The sequence below is a fragment of the Periophthalmus magnuspinnatus genome, chromosome 9, assembly GCF_009829125.3.
Source record: "Periophthalmus magnuspinnatus isolate fPerMag1 chromosome 9, fPerMag1.2.pri, whole genome shotgun sequence".
Classification (NCBI taxonomy): domain Eukaryota; kingdom Metazoa; phylum Chordata; class Actinopteri; order Gobiiformes; family Gobiidae; genus Periophthalmus; species Periophthalmus magnuspinnatus.
In genome coordinates, this window is record NC_047134.1 from 25,852,607 (window position 1) to 25,876,948 (window position 24,342).

The window sequence follows — 24,342 nt, forward strand, 5'->3', positions numbered from 1 at the left end:
CTTTTTTTTTTTTTTTTTTTTTTGCCAAACAGGTTAAATTCCAGCCCTGTCAAATAAAGCCTCTTCAAAAAGGCTGTTTTGGTTTCCATGGGTTTATATGAAAGTTTTGGAGCTGTTGCTACATTCAATTCAATTCAAATGAATTTACATAGTATATTTAAAACAACTACAGGTGACCAAAGTGATTTACATAAAACTCAACAAAAAACTACTATACAGATAACATGATACATGGGAAACAAACAATAAAACACCAAAAGATCTTGTCTAGCTAGTATTAAATGCCAGAGGGAGAGGTGGGTTTTTAGTTTAAGGAATGCATGTGTGATATGGGCAACACATCGATGGAGAGAAAGATTTTGTTTGTCCCTTTGGTCGATCACAAAATCAAACCTATACACACACACACACACACACACACACACGCCTTCTGGCTGTACATTCTGGTGTTTTGGTTTTGGTTTTCTTTCTATAGCTGATGTGAGTTTTTTGTTAAAACGTGCCTTTGCATTTGTGCAGCAGTTTGATGTATTTTCTGATATTTGACAGTGTGGAATTCAAAAGCCCGTACCACCATTGTGTTTTGTATATTCATGACAACAGGAGTCGATAAGCAACAGCAATGGAGGGGGGATCATCATGCAATCTATGGAGTGATTTACACAACAATATGCATACCCTTATTAAAAAGATATAACAGGCTACATACACAAAGAACACGCTATATGAAACAGAGGAGGTGCGGTTATCCAGTGCCTATCTAACCTTTATAACTGTGTCGTAATATTGATTCAAACAAAATTAGGCATACTGTAAAATGAAAATACAGCATATAAAATATAGAAATGAATAGAACATGTCTAGTACAAAGTAGGTGTCAAAAGGCAACTCATCTAATACTGGTTTGATCACAGCAACGACCAAAATCTATAAACAGTGATGGGAAGATTATTTTGAAAACATATTTAGTTACAGAATACAGAATATTTGAATTAAGATGTATTTTGTAACATATCCTGATACATGGGCTAAACAGAGTACTGTTTTCTGAATACTTGGAATACTTTTGCATGGTGTTGCATTTAAATTATAGGATAAAACGCAACATTGGATTAAAAACAGCTTTATGTTTGCTTCACTGTTGGTTATGCATTTTTTAATCATTAATGTGAGAAGGAAAAACACACTTGCAGCCACCACAAGAGCTGTGTTTTCAGGCTCTCTCACTCATTCGGTGCAGTTTGAAGACTAAATTGTGCGATTAAGTGCTGCAATGTATTACTTTCACTTTAGAAATACCACCAAATGAACTGCAAAATGTAAATTCTGAGTATGTATCCTCAGTAGATATATTCAGTTACTTCCCAACACTATACACAGGAATAGTTGCATTATCATACAATATCATTTACTTCCTAGGTTTTTGTCATAATGGTAAAAACAAAACACACAGCACTTCTACATGTTAAAAATAGCGTAATAACACTGATGTCACCGTAGCAACGTATTCAAAACGCGAACATGTGCGCGAGGGAGGACGCGGGACTTGTTTGGGCTGTGAAGGGAGGAGAACGAGCAGCGTAATGTTATTTTGAGAGCTGTCATCCCGAAAAAGCGTGCTCACTCGGTCACACACCCATCAGCAGCAGCAGCAGCAGCCCTCCAATCTACACCAATAACAACACAAAGCATGCGCGTGTTTGCCCCCATAATACTCACTTCCCCAGCTCTTCGTACAGTTGGTACTCGTCCGTGAATCGCGTACAGGTTGTCGTGGCCATTTCTATCCGTTATCTCTCGCGTATTCTTGCTCCAACGATCGCACCGTTGATTTCGGCGACAGAAAAGCGCGGGTCCGCCCAGCAGCTAGAGAGCTAGGCCGGTGGAGCGAGGAGACGGCTTCTACGGGGGCTGAGAAACGACAGGTTGGTGCAGAAAAGGCGAAGCTACGGTCAGTGAGGCAGGGGTGTTGCTCTCAGCGCCCGTTGGTCTCTGCGCTCTTTGGAGAAGCGACCGCGCGCCACCGACTACAGCTGTCACGCGCGCCGTTTAGTACGCTACGACTTCCGGTGGGGTTTTTCAAAATAAAACACAGAATAACGACTGTGAGCAAATATTAATGTAACTCTTTTTGACACTAAAATAAAAGCTTTATAGATGTGTTTATTGCACTGAAAAATATAGAAAAGCGCGTGTCCTTTGTCTCACCGGGCTAGCGTTTCCACAAACCTGACTCTTATTTTTCCTGTTTGTTTCCATGGAAATGTTGTTCCTTTGGCTATAATCTCCGACTGTATGGCATAAAACTTTTTTTTTTTTATCTCCACGGAGAAGTTTCCCAAAGTTGTTGTTTTTTTCTATTTCCATGTAATTGTGCTGTTGACTTCGACCCCCAGAAAGTTTCATGCTATCACTTTAAGTTCATGTCAAAGCTTTCACAAATATGTTACTGAATTTTATAAGCATTAACTAAATTGCTGGTGTATATTTGTAAAAACTGCGAGTTGCAAAATTAAAAGAAATGGGAGATATTTAATTAAAACCACTGGGGTCATTAAACTTTTTTGGCACGATGTTGAAGTGAATCAGTCCATTACAGCTCCTATGTTGCGCTGTACTTTTTCCAACTTGACAAAATCCACCTGACGCGGTTCAGCCACGGTACCGCCAGCGCTCTGTAGTGAAGTGCCCTCTAGCGGAGACCGTGCGTAAAGGCAATGCGGAGTGCGGACTTCCAAACATGGGCAGATCTGAGTGAACTCTTATTTATGAGCAGTGACAAATTATAATGGGTTGGACCAATGTGGATAAAACAGTTTGAATGTAAAATGTTAATTAAAATTACTTTAGAATTTCAGTAGTGGTGTATTCCTGGATCCCATTTTTTTCCCATTAAAAAGATACAATACTTTCTTTAATATTGTTAATCATTATGGCAACTGTCCTAATTTTTCATCATTCTTAAACTCATGCATAAGTAATAATAAAAATAATAACGCTGAGTCGAAAGGCAAAGCTCTCACTTTATCGGTCAATCTACGTTCCTACTCTCACCTATGCTCGTGAGCTTTGGGTAACGACCTAAAGAACATGATCACAGGGCGGCTGGGAGCTCAGTTCGGGTGTTTGCTCCTGATGCCTCCTGGGTGCCTCCCTAGGGACCTGTTCTGGGTATGTCCCACTGGAAGGAGGACCCGGGGAAGACCCAGGACAAGCTGGAGGGACTATGTCTCTCGCCAGGCCTGGGAACACCTTGGAAGAAGTGACTGGGGTGAGGGAAGTCTTGAAGTCCCCGCTTAGACTGCTGCCCCTGTCACCTGGCCCTGGATAAGTGGAGGATATTAAAAAAAACAACTAACTTGTATGGCACTATAATAAATTACATTTTTCCTTCATTACAAATTTGCAGTTTAATGTTTAGGTAAGAAGCTAATACAAAAAAAATGAATTATTAGATTAGACCTTGCCCCTTCGGTAACACTTTGATGACCAACAAAATTGCCTTGTTTTCATTTAAAATATTGTAGTCACTGCTTTCCCACAATGAGAAGTCTACCGTGTTAAAGATTTATGTTGGTTTATTATAAGGACAGCACACCGAACATACTTCAGGCATCACAAACCCACACATACATAAAATACAAGTCCCATAATCTGCTCGAAAATAAAAATATCTTTGATTGCCACACACCACACTCACTCAGTTCATATTTTAGCAGCTTTAAAATAATAAATAAATAATCTTTATGCTTCTTCCGTTCATTCATCCCACATCAAGTTGGCTTTGACCTGGACGACAGTCAAATGGTTTAAAGTCACTGCAGCAATCGGACCGAGTTGACATGGAGATGGTAGAGAAAATCTGCATAGGACGCTCCTCCGTTGGGACTCTTATCCTCCACTAGGTGACGCTGTAGAGCCTCTTCACAACTGTCACCTTGCTTCACCACCCACAGCTACACAGACATAGATAATCGCTGTAACATCTGCTCCTACTGGTTTAAAAACGACAGTGCAGTCACAGCAGGGATGCCATCAGATCAAAGAGAATCATTTTGGGTTTATTTTTTATGGGTTTCTTGACATTTTATGGTTTTTAAATCATTTTAAATTTACAGAAGTGATGCTTTTATTTTATATGTGCTCTATGAATAAACCTTGATGTTGCTCCTTCTTGTTTTGAAAGGCTTTTTGAGGAAGGTTCAAAAGTATTTTAATTAGGGCCTGAGCACAAATGTGCGAGGAGGGCGAGTCAGCGAGTTGTCCACCTCGCACTAGTTTGAAATTGTTAATTGATATGGCAACAAGAATCCTCACTTGAAACCATAGAAGATGTGGACTAAGGGAGTGTGACATCACCCATAGTGTTTGGCTCCGGTAAAATGAAGCACATCAAGGCTATAGCAGTTACAGGGGTGAATTTGGAGCCAAGTTTCATATTCGGGACTTCAACCGTGAGTATCATAGCAACCAAAGAAACAATCTGGAATTAAAAAATTCCAGGATCATGTAGAGCAGGTTAATACAAACATTTTAAGACCAAATTGGCAAGGCTCATTGCAGCAGTTACAGAAAAAGGGGTGACAATTTTTCAATGTAAAGTGAAATGGAGCCAGAGTCGATGGAGCTGAAAGTGCACCCATGATCACTATTTGGAACACGCTGGCTAGCAGGTGCTATGTCCATTTATATATATATATATATATATATATATATATATATATATATATATATATATATATATATATATATGTAGATATATACATAAAATTTTATATTATATTATATTCAAATCCTCAAAGTAGCCACCATATATTTGATGTATTCTGTATGTATATAAAATGTAGAAAGTAGTAAAAGTAAAGTAAAAAGCACTGAATGAGATAATGTAATAATCCAAACCTATGACTGGTAGTGTAATTAGAAGCTATTTACCTTTCGAGCTGTGGGAAAGTGAGAGTTCAATGAGCTGATGAAGGACCGTACATAAGAAGAGAGGGGGCTTTCAAAAACAGGAAGCTTTGTCTAGTAAAACAGAAAAAAACAGTTACTTTTTATCCCAGGTCTTTGATATATGAAATCTGCCCTATTCTCTCACCTCTCCGGAGGGCAGCGAGGAGAAGCAGCTGGTGTTGAAGAGCTCCATTAAAACGCCTGTTGGTACCTGGCGCCCCACCCAGAGTAAGAGGGTGAGAGGGGAGTTCACCAAATAGAGACCCTCAGATTCAAGACTGGCAGAGCAGCATCGCACGGCTTTTTCCAGGTGAGGAGGGGTTGAGCCATCAACTGTTAGTGGCTGTAAATAATGAAATAAAATCTTTACAATGTGAAGCACAGTTCTTCTTATAAAGCAGGGGTGTCAAACACATTTTCAACGAGGGCCACATCAGCAAAATGGCTGCCCTCAAAGGGCCAGACGTAAAATAAACGTAACTACTTTTTAAATTTTTTAATTAATTGTGTCTGTATTTATTACTTATTCAAGTTACAAATATTGCTTATTCATTTGCATAGATGTAAAATAATAGCTGTGTAATGGTGTGTCTCTTGATAAAATAACATGTTAAGACCGTCATACCTTTTAATTTATTCTGTCGAGGGCCACATAAAAAGATGTGGAGGGCCACATTTGGCCCATGGGCCTTGAGTTTGACACATGTGTTATAAAGCTTTACATTCTATGGCCAACACGTTTTGGCATGTTTAGATGCTATGCTAGTATATTTACAAACAGTAATTGGTCATGAATAGCACATAAGCCAGAACAGGTAAAATGACAATGTGCAAAATTTGGTTACAGAATAGTAGAAGTGCACCATTAGGGGGAAAAATAGGGAAGAACTGAACCAGCTTTTTCAGTTCAGATACTGATACTGATGCTTTAAGTATATATATCGATACCTGATGTTAACTGATACCAGTGCAGAGACTGAAAACAGCATTTGTTTCCTTTAAAACAAAAATAAAATAAGGAAAAACTGATTCAAATGTGTTATGTATCTGTTATTTAACAACAGAACAGCTTTGTGTAAATAAAAGTTCAAACATTCTGAGACATGCTTATACTGCTGCCCCCGCAACCCGGCCCCCAATAAGCAGAAGCAAATGGATGGACTTATAACTAAGGCTAATCAATAGGTAAAACTAGTTCTTGCCCCCATTTGGGAGTATGACATTAACACATTTGAAAATCTAAAAACAACTCAGCGTGAACTGACCAGAGGCAGGAGCTGAGGGTAGAAGTGGATGGCAGTGCTGGTGGGGTCCATGTTGAGGACTTGACATCTTTGCTGCAGTCTGTGGGGCACAGAGCTCCTGAGGCCAGGCAGAAGCACCTCACTCTTCCTCAGACTGTTGATGTAGACAGGTAAAGCCCGCAGGTACTGAGGGAGCACCAGCTGTACACAGCACAGCAAACAGAGGCAGCTCTATGATCACGAGAGGCTGTGAAACCACTGGATCTTTGTATAGAACTAAAATATGTTTTTCTTTTGATACTAAATTTTAATGTCTACAGGACTTATTATAGTTTTCTTTTTATTAATATTTTCATCACAATACACACTTTGTTTCAGATGCATTCTATATGAAAACAGAGAAAAGGTGTATTGTTACTGTTGAACAATATATGTTTCATTTTTTAATCAATATCACTACATTTAGACTTTGACAAATAAAATACTTTTACTTTTTACTCTTAAAGCACATTTTAAAATAGGTACTGTTTACTGTACATTACCTGTCCAGCAGAAACTGAGGCAGAACAGCAATGTTTTCTGTAACACGCCAAGGCTTCTGTGATCTGTGTCTGCAGTTCCTCTCTCAGCTCCTGCAGGGGGCGCTCCAGCACTGCACAATACACTACAAAAACAAACAAAAATGTTTATTATTTAATCCATATGGTACTTCTAAGATTGTGACTACTGCCGTTGTTTAGAGATCTTACTTTTCTTGCTGTAAAAAGTGAGTAGTGTTTGGGCCTGGTAATGTCTAAAAGCATCCTGTAGGTGGCGTGAGCATTTTAATATGACTGTGTGAACCCTGGTTCTCCTCTCTCCTGTCCATGTGGTGTAAGATAGAGCGGTCTGGAGAGCAGAACGAGTCAGAGATTTAAACAAAATAAATTAAAATGTTACTAAAACCGTAGATATGAAATTACTTGTATTGCTACTCCTTTCGTTTCATCCAAGTTTCTAACATGTTCCAGTTCCAGAGCTAACGTCGTCCACCAATCAACACTCGCCATGGGAACAGATGAGGGGTTAGGACCAGGTAGGAAGAGCCCATAACAACCCAAAACACGCATATCTGCAGAAAATAAAAAGCACAAAATGTAACTATCCATGTATGAGATTTAGGAATGGGATAAAATCTTGTGCCAGCAGATCTCGCAAGACAAAATTTGTGCATACATGATCTTGAGATTTTTCCCTATGTGTTTGCACTTGGACTGGACAAAAAAGGTTAAACACTAGTGAGTAAGCATTTTGAGAAAAAAAAAAAGCACCGCTAGAATGAATTTTGAAGTGAACCATATGATTTATTTATTATTAATTATACAAAAATCTCATCTTGTGGACCCAATCTCATCAGAAATCTGTCTCATCCCACCCCTACTGAGAACAGAGTTTTCATTATGCTTTCATACGGATAACAAACTGATTTTTAATTGACACCTACAGCAAAGTGAAAAACTGCTCATGTGTATAATGCATAGACTGTATAAAGAAGTGGACTAAGGGAGTGTGACATCACCTACAGCATTCAGCTCCAGTCAAATGAAGCTTGTCGGGGCTAGAGCAGTTATAGCAGTGAATTTTGAGCCGAGTTCCATATTTGGAATTCTGAGCATATGAACCATAGCAACCAAAGAGCCAATCTGGAGCAAAGCTGTTTAAGGTAATGCTTAGTAACGCTGTCAATCAAAGCTGCTACTAACACTAGCGGGAGTGACCTCAAAGAAAGAAGACAGCTGGTTCGTCTCTTATTAATGTTCATATCTTGAGTTATCTATGAGTCATGTACAGTGGGTCAATATGAAAATGTTGAGACCAAAATGAAATAGAGAGGGGTGTAAAGTGAATTGGAGCCAGATTCGATGGAGCCAGAAGCACAGCCCATGATCACGTCCTCTTTGAAATACCGTGACTAGCAGGTTAGCTTTGTCCATTTATATATATACTATATGTCTATGCTGCCATGTTAACCCATAGATGTTGCCTCTAAGTGCATCTCTACATGTTAGGATGTGCTTACCTTTAGAAACACATATTTTGAGTTCAGCCCTGAAGCCTGTGTTCATCATGGCAAAAGTTCTCTTCAGATCAGCAGAAAAACGCTCTTTATCCATTTCACCCTGGAAAAAATGCATGTAGGAAACAGACAAATGAACAACTAGCAGAAGATTTTGCTCATCTTCAGTTTGAAGATGAACGTGTCCAAACCATAGACTGTATAAATTAATGGACATAGCTATTGAAAAATTGTCGCCCCTCTCTCTGTAACTGCTGCTGTGAGTCTCATCATTTTAGTCTTAAAATATTCATATTGACCCCTTCTACATGAACCTGGTATTTTTATTTCGCTATTGTGTCCATAAATCAAAATATGAACATTAGTAACAGACGATGCTAAACCAGCGGTGCGGGCGGGAAGGGGCTTTACCTTCATCAGCCTCGCTCTAGATTGGCTCTTCAGTTGCTATGATACTCTTGGTTGGAATTCCAAACATGGAACTCGCCCCTTTAACCGCGAGCCTCGATGAGCTACATTTGACTGAAGCTGAACATTATGGGTGACTTTACACTCACTTAGTCCACTTTTCTATACAGTCTATGCTCCAAACAAACAAACCAAAATGTTTTATATGAGCAAAACAACTTTCCTAGATAGTAATAGTGCTCTATATTTTCATCCATAGTTAATTTACTCTCCATATTAACAGCTATTACATAACATTACAATGATTTAGATTATTATGTCATGGGACCTGAAGGTGGTTGTAGGTGTTCAGAGCTCCCCCTGTTAAATAAGGAATGTGTCCAGGCCAAGCTCCGCCCACCAGCTCTTGTGACAGGTGAAACAAGTGAACGCTACAGCCCTGACGGACACATTCTCTGACCAATGAGACGGCTCCTTCTGATGGCTGGAAGATGGACTAGAAAAGCAAAACATAATTAAAACGATTAATGTGAATACTCAAGTACCGTAATTATAACTGTAGTGACTGTCTGAGATTCATAGAGCTAGGGTTACATCCAACTACAACACATAGTGGTGTATGAAGCTCACCTTTGGTTTATTGGAGCCAAAAAAACCTGAAGATGTTTGCGTAGTTCCCATCTCAATTAAAGGGGCGGCGTGAAAGATCAGTAACTTTCCAGGACAATTCAAAGCCTAAAAACGTTATGTCAGTTACAATTCTTCAACTATAAAGATTTGTGAATTCACACAAAAACTTGTACAGACCTGGAATATGGCTAATGCTGCTTTGACTGGCAGCTCTATGGGAACTCCACCAGCGTCATTTTGTTCTGGGCTGAACTGAGGAATAAGTTGTAATACACTGAAAACCAAACACAAAAGTTAATTCAATTTGTTCTTTAAAACTTACACTTGCAACATTTTACAGGGGTAGCAATATCAGTAATATAGTATGTCCTATTTAACCCACAAAAAAATAACATCTGAAAGGGATCAAACGTATTCTGTTAAAGCAGCCCTATTGTGCTTGTGTCTGCTCTATAGTTATAATCTATGACACCCGTGGATCACTGTGTTATTCATCTATAACGACTTAATAAAAGGAACATGTTTGCTGACTTCCACGTTAAAAAACTGCGGTGCCCAATGGGACGCCACCGTAAACGTCATCACAACAAAGAGCCGGCCCCCCATGGATAGCTCCAGATCACACTAGCGAGCAGTGGATTTTTTTTTTTCATTTGTACCAATATGACTCTGTAGTGCTGCCGAATCCTATGTGTATCATTGATTAAGAAAATAAAATTGGAGAAAAAGGTGTGTACGTCACAGTGGGCATGACCCAGTGGCGGTGAAAATGGGGGTTGATCAGCACTATGGCTGAAAATAAGCAATTAAAGACTGCTCAAACATGCATGAATCACTTCAAATATAACTTTGAGAGGGTAAATGAGAAGAGGAAATAACCATAACACCGTTAAAAGCTCTGAAAATTCAATTTTGCAGAATAGTTTTAATGAATAATGGTGATTATTCAGGTCACAGTGTAAGTAGTACTAAAAGGAATCATCTTAAAAATGTAAGTATTTTCCATTCAGTTTATACTCTAAAAAGTGAAGCAAAATGTAATGTGCTTTTGTATCTTGGTTTTTACTCCACATTCACTTAACTTTATCATCAACAAGAGCAATGGTTAAATATTTTTGGTGTAGATAATTGTACAATCATAATGTTTCTTCTCACAATAATCGTAATACAAACATTTGATATTGTGACCATAGACTGTATATACATACAGAGCTAACCCACTAGCCACTGCGTTTAAATAGGTAGTGAGTGTGGAGGGTGCACCTGCTCCATCGATTCTGGCTCCAATTCACTTTCTATTAAAAAACTGTTGCTCCTCTCTCTGTAACTGCTGCTGTCAGGCTCATTTTGGTTTTAAAATGTTCACATTATCCCTCTCTACATAATCCTGACATTTTTTATTTGCCATTGTGTTCGTAAATCAAGCTATGAACATTAATAACAGACAAATCAGACGCTTTCCAAAGGTTGCTCCTTGTCAACAAGTTTGACTGACAGCACTGCTAAGGGGCATTACCTTCAACAGTCTTGCTCTGGATTGGTTTCTATGCTACTCGTGGTCAGAATTCCAAATATGAAACTCAGCTCAAAATTCGCCCCTTTAACTGCTAGCAACAATGAGCTTCATTTGACTGGAGCCAAAGCTATGGGCGACGTCACACTCCCTTACTCCACTTCTTTCTACAGTCTATGGTGGTGACATTCCTGGATCACACACATGTGGAATATGCTGTGTATTACCTGTTAACACTGTCTATGGAGTCTTTCAGAGGAACCAGGAGTCCACCGGATATGGGCATTTGAAGGTCGTCAGTCTCAGTGATGACGAGCATGTGTGGGCGGGACAGGGCGGGGCTCAGGTCATACAGGTGAACTCTGTTGTCATAAGTCATCAAACCCACACGAACATGTGCCAAAGTGTCTTCATCCTCTCTGAAAGCAAACCAATTAACAAACCAACAGTGTTGTTGTTTTTTTGCCAAGTCTTTGGGATCAGCATAGCAATATTCTCAACTTCTTCAAATTATTACTAGGTTTGGTGGGATAGTATTCATGACGTTAATAATATTTTTTCATAAATCAAATTGGCAGTTCCAAAGACTCCTTTCTTAAACAACCTGCTAGCCTTGATAACTTAATTTACCCTTTGAAATATTGTAAATAATACCTTTTTGCCAGATATAAAGCTTTCATTCATGTTGCCTACTTCCATGTCTAGTGTTTGTTCAGACCATAGATTGTATATATAAATGGACATAGCTAACCTGCTAGCCGCCGTGTTCCAAATAGGAAATGATCATTGGCTTCCGGCTCCCTCATCTCTGGCTCCAATTCACTTTACATTAGAAAACTGTCGCCCCTTTATCCATAACTGCTGCTGTCAGGCTCATCATTTTGGACTTAAAATGTTCATATGAAACCATTCTACATGATCCTGGTGTTTTCGCTATTGTGTCCATAACTTAAGATATGAACATCAATAAGAGCAGAGGTCACTCTTGCTGACGTTACCTACAAGTGTGATTGACAGCATTGCTAAGCATCCGCACTTCACTCCGGAGTGAAGCTGTTCGAAAAAAAAGATGTGATACACTAACAAGTACACTAAGGTCATATTTACTATCTGGGTGAAAAAAATGAAAACAGTTTAATATAAATGTATGTACCCATTCAAAGAGGCCAGCAGAGTGCGTATTTGATGTGTTATGAACTCTAAATGACCTCCTCTCAGTGCTTGGACAGACACATCTAGGGCCAGTAATAGTGCAGCAGCTTCACTCTAAGAACAAAAAAAAATAAACATAACAAATATTGACTTCTCTTTGTTATTTCTATTCTTTAAAATTATATAACTGCAAATCACATTCCCACATCACATCAAGAGGTGGTATATAAGAGTGTAGACTAACCTTTTGAGAGTGGATGACCTCATATGACCCCATACAAAGTTCAGGTCTTTTCTCCTTGTCCACTCGAACACCTTCAGCTCCTTTGGTTGGCTGGTAAAACTGCCATGCCACTATAACATGAGACAAAAAATGTATATCATTTTATTACAATTGGCAATATTTTGTCTATAAGAAGAAAACTAATACAGCTGCAAATGGGAATCTTCTGGAGTAATCTTACATTTGTACAGTATAAGGTATTTGTGCTTCATTGTACAGTTCACCTTCAACTAAGGCATTTACAGCCATATTTTTGCTCATTTCGACTGGCTATCGATTAACTATCATCATTACTGTCCACCCCTAAAATAAATTATTTTACCTTCACTGACTTTTCCACAGAATGGGCAGGAGTATCTCTGACCACAGTCCTGCCAGCCCATAGCAGGACACATAAAGGCACCACAAAAACTGCAACCTGCAATACATTCTGACTCTGTGCAGTCTGGCAGGGGGCTCTGAGGGAGAAACACACAATATGAACAATTCCCCATGATATTTACAGATAATTAACAGATTAGAGTGTTAAAGGTGCGCTATGTAACTTTTGTGGTGGATGGAGGTGTTATTGCTTTGCCAAGACTGTTTCAGAGTACGGTATGACTTTGCAATCTTCATGGAGACAAGCAGGTGATGTCAAGAGGTCAAGATGTAGGTCAAATCTGGCGAAAGGTAATCCCACTCAAAATAAGAATGCGTGTTTTTCAAGCTATGGTTGTTGAGTTTTGTAACTTTTTTTCTTTACTACATAATGCCATATATCTTTTTACATATATTTGAAGTCTTCTGTGTGTATCTAAAATGTAGAACATAGTAAAGAATAAAGAAATAAAGAAAAAAAAAACACTGGATGAGAGGGAGTGTCCAAGCTTTTGATCAGAAAACAGAAACTAACATCTCCACTGAGGTACCATCAGCCAGAAAAGTTACATGGTACACCTTTTAAATTGTTGAATTGTAGTCGTCAACAAAAATCATACCTGGCCAAAGTTGACTCCGGCCAAAGGGGAGATGAGCGTCCCTAGTGGTAAATGGCTGAGTTGAGTGGTCTGAGCATCACAGGGAAAGCAGTATGAAGTGGCCCGGATGGCAAACGGACTCGCACTACCTGAGTATAAAAGATATAATAAAAGCAAAGGGGTTACATGATGAAAGTATATGGTTGCATATAGCAGAGTGTCCCAACCACAGGTACAGGAGTGGGTGAACTTTTATCAGGAGGTACTGGGAATTATTTCAGATTTTCCATTATTCCTCTATGGTAAATTGAATGGTTTTAGGAATGTTTCACAGCCAGGGGGGATATAAAGGGCCTATATTACGATATTTTTTTACCTATGTAATAATGTTTACTTATCAAAAGCATACCTAGAGTTGTGTTTTGTTTCATTCACACATGTTTAAACACACAAATCCGACATATTTAGGCTGAGTTCTTCTCTCAAACTGAAAACACTTTGTTCCACTGTGTGATGTCATGTTGTAATACAGGAAGCTCCCCTGTGTTTTTAAACTGCAAAAACCTTCACTTGATTCATTTGGATAATTTCAGCCCTGGAATGTCTAATCTCTACAAAAAAAAAAGGGTAGAAGGTAGCTGTTAACTTGAAAAGTACCACATGACAAGGTGAAACAACGCATTTTGAGATGTGGAGATGCAAACAGACTAATAATAAAGAACTACTCAAATACATGTGAATGAAACAAAACACGACTCTGGGTATGTTTTTGAGCGGGTAACAACATTATAACATCGTTTAAAGCTCACAAGAGTCCATTTTGCATAATAAAGGACCTTTAAGACAAAAGCAGAGAATTACTAGATATAGAAGAGTTGTGTTACCTTTGTCTTCTATGGTACAGGACGTAGTGGGCAAAGGAGGAAGACGAGAAGGAGGCTCGGAGACATACACTTTCCCCTCCCATTGGGCCTGGTCCTCTGCCATTACTTTTACCTGGGCCAGAGATGTAGTTTATTTATACTTATATATCCAGATTCTACACAAAACTAGTACTGAATATAGATACATGTTTGAGTAAAAAAGCATCAGTACTGAAATAAATCATAAATAGGACAACATTGAATCTTTCCTGCCACATGATAATACTAAAAAAAAAAAACTATTATAATGAATTGAAAATTATATTCTATTGTCTTTTTATCATCTTCATGATCCCAGAATAAGAATTAAGCTTTTTTCTGTTAGACAAAAAAAAAAGATGTTGAAAAAAGCTTTGTCTACACAAAAATAACAACTCTAAATACTTACAGCTATATATACAAGCTTTTATATCAAAATCAATACTAGTATTGAAACTAGTTACTCAAATGAACAAACATTGATACGGACAAAATGGGAGCTTTCCTGAATAGTTTTTAAATGGTCTTGATCTATATCAGAAGTAGCTTAAGACCACATGGTAGTATTAAAGACACTGCAATTATATTGTGTTGAAAATTACATTATATTTTCTAAAACAATATTATTTTTATCGTCACTGTGGTGTCAACATCTATACAGAGACTCAACTTTTTTAAATTAAAAGAAGCAGTTATCAAAACAATTACAAAATTAGAATTTCGGAAATTATGCAAATGACTAGTTGATCCTTATACAAAATAAGGACAATAACCAAAATATTAACTTAAACAAGCAAAATTATTAACTGGCAAAATACACTGTATATATTGTAACTAAACAAAGAAAAATAGCTCCAACAAATAGAAAGAAACAAAAACAACTCTAAATACTTACAGCACTGGGAAGAGACTCAGGGTCAAGTCCATAACGAGACTCAGAGTTTGGAGATTGTCCAACTGCATCAGGAACAAAGCGTTTTACAGCTCCTATAGGGAAACACAAATATCAGATTCATCCATCCATTTTCTTCCGCTTATCCGGGGCTGGGTCGCGGGGGCAGCAGTCTAAGCAGGGACTCCCAGACTTCCCTCACCCCGGACACGTCCTCCAGCTCCTCCGGTGGGACCCCAAGGCGTTCCCAGGCCAGCCGAGAGACATAGTCCCTCCAGCGTGTCCTGGGTCTTCCCCGGGGCTTCCTCCCGGTGGGACATGCCCAGAACACCTCCCTAGGGAGGCGTCCAGGAGGCATCCTGAGCAGATGCCCGAGCCACCTCAACTGGTTCCTCTCAACGTGTAGGAGCAGCGGCTCTACTCCGAGCTCCTCCTGTGTGACCGAGCGCCTCACCCTATCCCTAAGGGTGCGCCCAGCCACCCTGCGGAGGAAACCCATTTCAGCCGCTTGTATCCGCGATCTTGTCCTTTCGGTCATTACCCAGAGCTCATGACCATAGGTGAGGGTAGGAACGTAGATTGACCGGTAAATCGAGAGCTTTGCCTTTGGGCTCAGCTCCTTCTTTACCACAACGGACCGATACAGCGACCGCATCACTGCAGACGCTGCACTGATCCACCTGTCAATCTCACGCTCCATCCTTCCCTCACTCGTGAACAAGACCCCTAGATACTTGAACTCCTCCACTTGAGGCAGAGACTCACCACCCACCCGGAGAGGGCAAACCATCTTTTTCCACAACTTAAAATTAATAGGCTACTCATTTCACAACAACATAGTTGACATATTTACAGTGTTACTAAAAAGCTTGTCTAGTTTTTAAATTGGGTAAAGGTCAGAATTGTACTGCCTGGTTGGAAATGTTTTAGAAGTCATCGCTATTACCTTTATTTTTGTGCTTTTCTTCTCAAGTTGTTGTTGGTTTTTTTTTGCACAAACTGTCACTTAAATGGTGTAAAACTACGATAAATATTTACCACATGTACTATGACACCAAACCATGTAATAATTAGGAAAACATGTCCTATTTTTATTCTTTCTTTATTTGACAGGGACCATGTACACATTCATTAATCTTACAAGGAAAAGATGATTTGTACCAGATTTAGCTACTGCTACTTTCCATCTGCAGTCCCTGGGCAGGTGAACACACATTAAAAAACACATATCAATTAACAATTACAATATACGACTACCAATTTGCCATACAACAATAACAATTAAATACAATAAAAAAATTACTCCATGTCCAATACAGTATGTCCCCCCCCAGTCCAGACTAATATAAAAATCATTATGTGCAGGTTTATACAGTGAGGACAGAGCAGCACCAACTAACTAGACTGATGTGGACACATTTGATTATTTAAAATGTACTTTTTCAAATTTCTAGTAAAACTATTAAATCCACAGACAATTTCAGACTGTCTGGAAGCTGATTCCACTGCCTAATAGTTTGATAAGAAAAAGCCGATTGAGCAAAGGCCGAGGATCTTTTTGAAACTATGCAAGTTCGGTTTACGGAGGAACGAGTGGATCGGGTAGTTTGTTCAGAACAAAGGATAGTACATTTTTTTTATGTAGGTGAAGCTGCATTATTAATAATTTTGAATAATTTTCTTAGATTTGAATACAAAATTAAATTATTGAAACTGAACATTTTATATTTACTTAAGATGTTACAGTGGTGATAATGGAGGGTTTTTTTATCGAGTGCCTTAATTGCCTGATTATAGGTGGATCTGAGAGATTTTAAAGCGCTCTCATTGGCTTGAGACCAGCAGGAGACACAGTCTCTATGAGGTTTTTTTTTGTTTTTTGTTTTTTTTACAAAACTAGGACAAATGACAAACTTACCTGGAGTTGAAGCAGTCCACTGAGGCTGCTGTTGAACTGGAGATATTGGCGATGTATAATTTTGAATATACCCAGCAGCCTCCGCATTAGCTGGCTGCAAAGGACTGTACAGCTGATTTAGACTTGTATTATAGTCAAACGAGTAAAGGTCATTGGAAGAACTATTTTGAAGAGGAGACTGGGGCCCATTTAATAACCTCTGATCTGAGAGGTGCTGCTGAACAGGGGCACAGATTGACTGGGGGTTGATTTGAGCAGGGTAGAGAGGTGGAGATTGTAGCTGCAGAGTCCCATTGGAAACAACAGGAAGCGAACAAGGAGGTTTCCCGGGATAGACTGAAGAATCATAGCAAGGACTAGGCCAATTTGTGTTATTTGAGTGAGAATGGTTTAGGGATGACTCTGGGTGATGGGGGGAGGTCAGGGTGAGATGCTGAAAAGTAGAAATTGGATTGTGATGGGGTTGAATAGGAGAAACTGAGGACCAGCTGTTTTGTCCCGCCCACTGCTGAGGGGAAGTCTCGCTCTGATTGGCTGAAGGCTCCATCCTCCTCCAACACCATCACTATCCTAGAAGAAGCAGAATAAACTGAATAATACACTATAATATAAAAGATAAATGTAGATGAATGCAAACTATAGCAACTAGCAATAACTTTAATAATGCACAGGCAGAAGTCAAAGAAGCTAACTGGTGCATAGAAAGTAGCCTGCGGAATGCTAACAGTACAGAAATGCTACACAGGCACTGTATTAAATGAACAGCTGCTACTTAAACTTATCTTTCATTCACGGGTAGTTAATTAAGATAGCTCCTAAATGATCATATGTGGTGGTAGTATTACAATGAACGCAACATAGCCTACCTTGGTTTAACGGAAACGAGGAGCTTCACTACACGCAGAGGGATCCGGCTTGAGTTCAGTCGGGTTTTTACACCGCTGTATCTTTACATTTCATATATTGTGGTTTATTTGATTAATTTTGCTGACCACACAACCCACACCTGCTATAAATGTTATCTTGACCGCAACAAGAACACGATGCCTGATTCCGCATCTTCTTGTTTGCGTCAAGTATCACGCACGCACGAGGTAACTTCCGTGTTTCCTTTCAAAATAAAAGAGGTTCTTCGCATTTCCATGGAATGTGCATTTACAGGGGCCATATTATGCCATTTTCCTTTTCTGTCCATGTTATAATGTTGTTTCTCCATTAAAAACATACCAGGTGTTTTGTTTCATTTACATGTTTAGCATATTTATGCTGAGTTTTTCTCTTTAATAGAAAACACCATTCCACCTTGTGATGTCATGTGGTAATACAGGAAGTGCTCCACTGTGTTTTTAAACTCACCTTCACTAGACTCATTTGGATGATTTTAGATCAGGAATTGCCAATCTCTATTGAACAAAAGGTAAAAGGAGCTGTTACATTGAATTCTACTGCTTCATGATGTCACAAGGTGGAGCAGAGCATTTTGAGGTTTGGAGATGTAGACAGACTAATAATAAAGGGTTACTCAGATTAATGAAACAAAACACAACTGTTTTTGATGAGGTAACAACATTATAACATGGCTTAAAGTTCACAAGAGTCCATTTTGTGTAATATGGTACGTTTAAAGCTGCAATGTTGCTATTATCAAGTATTTCCATCAAAATAAAATATAATTTAATTAAATGAATTCAAGTCCAGACTAGAAAACACAAATGTTTATCAGTTTGCTTCATAACACATTGCAAATATTTTTACATAAGGCTGGATAATAAAACATAAATAAGATTATAACATTTTGGCTACTAAAAACAGCTCTTTTTATAATGAGCGATAAAATACTTAAATAGGGTGACAAACCTCCAGAAATACACATTTTCACTACTACACGTTCATAGTTGATAATAACCGCTTGTATCCTGGGAGGGCCAGTTGGTTGGTGGTAGGTTTTTCAAAGCACTTCTGCTTTCCTCTCTCTTCAGTGCTGTAATCCGGTTCCTGACATAGTCCTTAACACCTTTCCAGGAGCGTGCTCTCAGAGCCTCGGGTTCAGCATCAAGACACTGGAGGCAGTCCACCTTCTGAGGGATTTTTTGTCCGTGAATGAAGCGCATCATGTGCCTCTCTACAGCCCGGACCTCCGCCTCATCCCACTTTTGTTTGTTCTTCTGAGACACTAAGAATGACAGGACAGAAGAAGTTCACAGATTGTGGAGACTAGGCGTGTCATGATATTAACTTATCGTTCAATACATGATTAACGGAACAATTTTATTTTTTTTGATGGGGGGGGGGGGCAAAATTTATCGTGGGCACATTTCCTTTGTACTAGTAGGAAATTTGTTCTAATTTTTTATATTTTTCTGAAGTTTTGAGCTGTATAGGGTTGAATAAATAGCTTCTATGACTCATTAAATATTTCACTGATACATTTCCACTCATGTTCACTAAAAATACTATACATATAGAGAGAGCATGTTTAAGCAGCTCTCTCTATATGTATAGTTTGGGAGAAATCCTGCTTTAGGGTGATCGTGTCAGTGGTATAATGGCATTGAATATCATTGCTTATCGTCTACTTTTTTTTTTTACCAATATATCATATTTCAATATTTGTTATCGTGACAGCCCTAGTGCAGAATAAGCATGAAAAAGTACACAATAATAGTCTTTATTTCAAGGGTAGATCATGAATGTTTCTGGTACATTTTGTAATTTCTGATCATCACCAACAAAAAAAATTCCACTATACCACCAAACTGCTCAAAAAAACTCAACTCAAGTTATTTTCTAGATTGTTGTTATTCTCACTTTTCAGTTCTTTAAACATGAAACCTACTCATAATATTATAGTTACAATTATTAATGTTTTTCATAGCTATCACGTTATCAGTAATTATTTTAGGCATGATAATCTTTATCAACAGGAAAATAGGATGTTTAGTTACCTCTCTGTGGTTTGTCTGAGACGGGGCGCTTTGGTACAGGGCCCTGCAGTGGGGCCTGGGCATGTTGGCTCTGGTCGGGATAATTAGCAGCGTGTCGGTAGTAGTTACAGGCGAACTGATTTTGTCCCCACTGTGTAGATGTTTGGGTCCCTATGTCCTCAAATGTCCCTGTGATAAAGGAGGCAAAAGGACAAAACTGTTAATACATCCAAAAAAGTGGAGTGGCCGTTATGGGCGCATACACACTCAAGGGGGAAGATTGCATACATACGCGGGGGCGCGCACACACACACACACAAACTTGGGCACACTCACCTGGTTGTTCAATGACATCTGTCCTGGTGGTTTGTAAAACTTGATAGTTTGGTCCCAGAATCTGGTTGGCCTCATTTTCGTCGAGGTTTAACATCTGCAGCATGGCTGAAAAGTGCAGCCTGATTTTGGCTGTGGTGAGAGTTTTGGGAGACTTGGCTCCACAGTCTTTGACGTAGTTCTGCAGGATGGTGGAGCCACTGTAGGCTGTCAGAGCAGTGGGTCGGGCAAACAGGAAGGGGTTCTCAGCAGGGACCCCACACGCCTCACGGTTCTTCACCAGGAGCTCCAAGCCAAACACAAAGGACTGTTTCAGCAGCACAGGAACTATCCGGCCACAGGTCCCTCGGATTTCTATTCGAGTGAAGAATCGGCACATGGTCCTCTCTAGGTCCGACAGGGAGACTCCAGAGTAGTTATAACTGTTGTACATTTTCCGGGACAGGAAATCTTCTAGTCTTAAGCCCGACACTTCCGCAGGCTTCCTCCGGTTGAACAGAATGACACGGCTGAGTATCACCTTTGCCAGAGCGGCGTATGTCTCAGCAGAGACGTGCTCTCTGAACTTGTTTTCAGCCACAGTGTGAGCATTGGCCACATAAGAGTTTAGGCATTTAACATCTTCAATCGAAGGCACACTCTTCTCCTTAACACGCTTTGTCTCTCTCAGAGTGGTCAGTGCACTTGCAGATACAAGTTTATTCCATTTAGTCTTGTACACTTCAAGGAAGCTTTGAGTGGACTTGGCTCTGCTTTCATCTCCACTCTCAATAGCATTACTCTCCACAATACTGCACAGCTTTTGAAGTTGGTAGCCCAGTTTAATTGCAAGAGAGGGGCTAGTATAAGAGTTAGTCTTTGAATTGTACCCTGCTACAATGTTGACGGCAGAGACGACATGTTTGAAGTTAGCGGGCTCAAAGAAGTCCTCCATCTCCTTTAGAGGTGTCCTCTTTTGGGCTTCGAGCACAAGTCGAGCAATTTGTCGAAGGTTCTGTCTAATGTTCTCGTGTCGATTAGGGTCAGCTCCTTGCTGCTTAAACATGCTCTCTCCAAACTGCAGAATCACCTTATGATTCAGAATGGCTTGTGTGACTGGGTCGTTGATCATTGGAGACAGAAGCCCTTTAAAACCTTCACTGATGTCTGGCCCCAGTGTTTCAAGCACACATCTAAAGGCCAGACGCTTCTTCCCTATTTTGGGTTCATCTTTGTTCTTGATCTTCTCTGGACATTTCTTCATGTGTCTGAACAACCCTTTGCTGATATAAAGTCCCTGACAATACAGACAGTGGACAAACTCATAATCTTGGACAGGCGTTCTTGGTCTTTTCACAGCTGCCAGAAACCCCTTCCCTGTTTTGAGCACATCCTTGTTGTGAGCGAAGTTTCCCTTATTTTTCAACCTATTCCAAATGTTTAGTCTCTCTTTGGAATGTTTGGGATGTTGTAACGCATCTGCAACCTCCTCTTGATGACTGTGGACCATTTCGAGATGTCTAGACAGCTTACTGAACGGTTTGGAGCAGAACATGCAGTAATTCTTTTTGTCATACACTCGCTTGCCTTTCTTGCTCACACACTGCAAAACCAAAATGGACGACTTGGGTGTGTACCTCTTCTTCAGAGTTCTTTTGCGCTTGTCTTTAGCTGGTGGGTGAGCCTTTGATTTTGCTTTAAGTCGAGTGTTACATGTGGTTTTCTTATGGGGGGTTTCGTCTGAGGAACTGTCTGCTGAGTCCGAAACCTCTTCATCACTAACAGGTAAGAATCCAGGACTGCTGTCATCCTCTGAAGGAACATCTGCACCCTAAAAATACAAAATTATTAAAATTTATTTTAAATATACCCAGTTCAAGTGATGCATTGATCCAGTAATTAAAGCGATTCAAGTTTATTTATATAGCACATTTAAACAAAATGCTTCACATAAAAGTCAACAAAAAACAAATATACAGATAAGATGATACCCAGGAAAAGAACAATAAAACACCAAGATCCTGTGTAGCTAGTATTAAATGCCAGGGAGAAGAGGTGGGTTTTCAGCCTACCGGTACTCTTAAACTGCATAAAAGACAGAGAGGACCTGACAGGCAGAGAGCGCTGTTCCATAGTCTGGACACTAGGCCTGTCATAGTAACATTTTGAAGTTCAATATATAGCTTAAGTAAATATAGACAATAAACAATAATATTGAAACTAATTAAGTGATTTACACCACAAAAACTATTCTAAATGAGCTGCAATAAATACATAGCAGAATAAAACACTTCGCATTTGTAATGAAGCATAGAAGTTATTTATTCAATCTTTTATGGCTTAAATATCTAACCAAAAATAACCCACAAATTTCCCAGTAATGTACCAAAAAAAGTCCCCATGATAAAATACTGACCCCATTGATCTAGAAAAAATTGCTGGATCGGATATCAGCTTCCAAATATCGATTCAGCCGATATCCTTGTTGGGAATATAAAGTGATGTAACAAGACTATTTACTGGTCCTAGTTGACCCAGAACATCTCCTAATGTTTGAATTTGTATTTATGTAAAGCTGCTGAGTAATTACTTGAGGGTAAATAACAGCTACATAACACATCTAGATCAGTTTTGTGTTAATTAAGAAGTGCCATGACTGACAGTACAGATTGTGGCCACTCTTATAATTATTAACCAACCTCTCTGTAAAAGACTACAACAGTGTACTAACCTCTGAAAAGTCACTGGACTCTTCATGATACTCTTGAGGTGCAGTATCATTTGCAGCAGAAGTCTAAAATGGAAAAACAAGATTAATAAATAAATAAAACTTAAGACAAATACTGGATGAAACTGAAGCCGTACCAAGTCAGCAGTAAGTGACGCCTCCTCGCTCTCCATGTCCTCTGAAGGCATCGTTTTCAGCTTTATAAGAGAAAGAAATTAAACATGCAAGAAGTATAAATAAACTAAAAAAATATCCATCATAGTTGTAATAAAAACACTTACAAGTGCATCCAAGTCTGACAGTTTTTTCAGAAGTTCCTGCCGCTGCTGCATAAGTGCACTGCGTGACTCAGTACTGGCCTATGAGGTAAAATGTGTTATTGAAGGTCTGACAAATATCTGGATATAGAAAGTACATCAAATACATTCCTACTTAAAGGTCCTACATTACACAACATTTACTCTCATGAGCTTTAAGTCATGTTATAATATTGTTACCTCTTCATACATACCTGAAGTTGTGTTTTGTTTCATTCACACATGTTTGAGTAATCCTTTATTATTCTGTCTACATCTCCAAACCTTAAAATGCTCTGTTCTACATTGTGATGTAATGAATTGGTACTTTTTCAAGTTAACAGGTACCTTTTACCTTTACTTCTGTAGAGATTGGCAATTCCAGGACTGAAATTATCAAAATGATTCTAGTGAAGGTGTATGGAGTTTGAGTAGTTGTAGTAGTAGTTGAGCACTTGGCACTGCATTACCACATGACATCACAAGGTGGAACAGAGTGTTTGAGAAAAGAACACAGCTTAAATGTGCAGGGTTTGTGTGTTAAATATGCGTGAATAAAAAAAGAAACTCCAGGTATGTCTGCGATGAGGAAACAACATTATAACATAGATTTTCTTTAAATATATTGTGGGTTAATTTACCAGAGAAGCTGTGTTTGTTCTTTGTGTTGCCTGAGCATTGGGAGATTTCTTCTTATTTCCTAAAAAAAACAAAATACATGATGGCTTTAAACTTTAGCCACTTTGAGCAGCTTTAAGAAATCAAACTTTTTAAATGTCAAAGTAATTTTTTGGTTTCTGTTTTGTATATAACAGGTGTTGAAGATGTTGAAGTTATATTATTTTTGTTTCTGTAAGTCTCACTGGAATAATTAATAATAATAGTAATAATGCATTTTATTTATAAGCGCCTTTCAAAACACCCAAGGACACTGAACAAGATAAAAATTAAACCAACCATTTTTATCTTGATAGCAGTAAAAAAAAATTACAATCTGTCAACTGGACAAAAACGTATTTAGAGTGGAGACATTTCGCTGCTCATCCAAGCAACTTCAGTGCTGTGGATCATTTTTATCTTTTATCTGTCATTGTTATTTTACAGTTACATGCCAAGTACATTCAGGTGCTTTTATTTTAAGTTTCTAGTTTGTAGATTAGATTAGAATAAAG

At 38.9% G+C, this 24,342-nt stretch overlaps 3 protein-coding genes across 21 annotated transcripts in view; all 3 read right to left on the bottom strand.

Annotated features, from left to right (window-relative positions):
• The window catches only part of camk2b1 (calcium/calmodulin-dependent protein kinase (CaM kinase) II beta 1), a 99,622-nt gene extending 97,584 nt beyond the window's left edge, over nucleotides 1-2,038 (bottom strand). For 6 of the 19 annotated variants that reach the window (XM_055224380.1, XM_055224377.1, XM_055224379.1 and 3 more), the window contains exon 1: nucleotides 1,720-2,019. In XM_055224380.1, the coding sequence (XP_055080355.1) occupies nucleotides 1,720-1,781 (62 nt within the window). In that variant the 5' untranslated portion in view covers nucleotides 1,782-2,019. Of the gene's footprint in view, nucleotides 1-1,719 lie in introns of all 19 variants that reach the window. The other 13 variants (XM_033972284.2, XM_033972283.2, XM_055224385.1 and 10 more) reach the window with 6 other exon arrangements.
• A 1,711-nt stretch (nucleotides 2,039-3,749) lies between these two features.
• Nucleotides 3,750-17,979, bottom strand: si:dkey-13n15.2 (protein transport protein Sec24C). Its single transcript, XM_055224369.1, has 20 exons — nucleotides 17,777-17,979; nucleotides 16,911-17,480; nucleotides 14,996-15,087; nucleotides 14,083-14,194; nucleotides 13,220-13,347; nucleotides 12,562-12,697; nucleotides 12,201-12,310; nucleotides 11,958-12,070; nucleotides 11,032-11,223; nucleotides 9,469-9,565; nucleotides 9,292-9,396; nucleotides 8,990-9,157; nucleotides 8,257-8,356; nucleotides 7,160-7,308; nucleotides 6,947-7,085; nucleotides 6,740-6,861; nucleotides 6,219-6,398; nucleotides 5,099-5,296; nucleotides 4,936-5,025; nucleotides 3,750-3,956 (listed from the first exon to the last, which is right to left on the bottom strand). The coding sequence occupies exons 2-20, from the start codon at nucleotides 17,455-17,457 to the stop codon at nucleotides 3,816-3,818; spliced, it is 2,919 nt and encodes a 972-aa protein (XP_055080344.1). The 5' UTR covers nucleotides 17,458-17,480; nucleotides 17,777-17,979; the 3' UTR covers nucleotides 3,750-3,815.
• Nucleotides 17,980-18,609: 630 nt separating this feature from the next.
• LOC117376441 (uncharacterized) overlaps nucleotides 18,610-24,342 on the bottom strand; it is a 7,795-nt gene continuing 2,062 nt past the window's right edge. Inside the window, exons 3-9 of the mRNA XM_055224370.1 lie at nucleotides 23,812-23,870; nucleotides 23,156-23,233; nucleotides 23,012-23,071; nucleotides 22,878-22,940; nucleotides 20,171-21,977; nucleotides 19,856-20,023; nucleotides 18,610-19,083 (exon numbers count right to left, since the gene is read on the bottom strand). Coding sequence (XP_055080345.1) covers nucleotides 18,800-19,083; nucleotides 19,856-20,023; nucleotides 20,171-21,977; nucleotides 22,878-22,940; nucleotides 23,012-23,071; nucleotides 23,156-23,233; nucleotides 23,812-23,870 — 2,519 coding nt within the window. The 3' untranslated portion in view covers nucleotides 18,610-18,799. The remainder of the gene's footprint in view (nucleotides 19,084-19,855; nucleotides 20,024-20,170; nucleotides 21,978-22,877; nucleotides 22,941-23,011; nucleotides 23,072-23,155; nucleotides 23,234-23,811; nucleotides 23,871-24,342) is intronic.

Excerpts from the sequence above, each read along its gene's own strand:
- si:dkey-13n15.2 (XM_055224369.1), bottom strand. The coding sequence starts at position 17,457 with ATGGAGCCTTCAGCCAATCAGAGCGAGACTTCCCCTCAGCAGTGGGCG. Across the intron at positions 9,566-11,031 it reads TCCATAGACAGTGTTAACAG|TGTATTACAACTTATTCCTC; the intron begins GTAATACACAGC and ends TTTGGTTTTCAG. Across the intron at positions 9,397-9,468 it reads CAGCATTAGCCATATTCCAG|GCTTTGAATTGTCCTGGAAA; the intron begins GTCTGTACAAGT and ends TAACGTTTTTAG.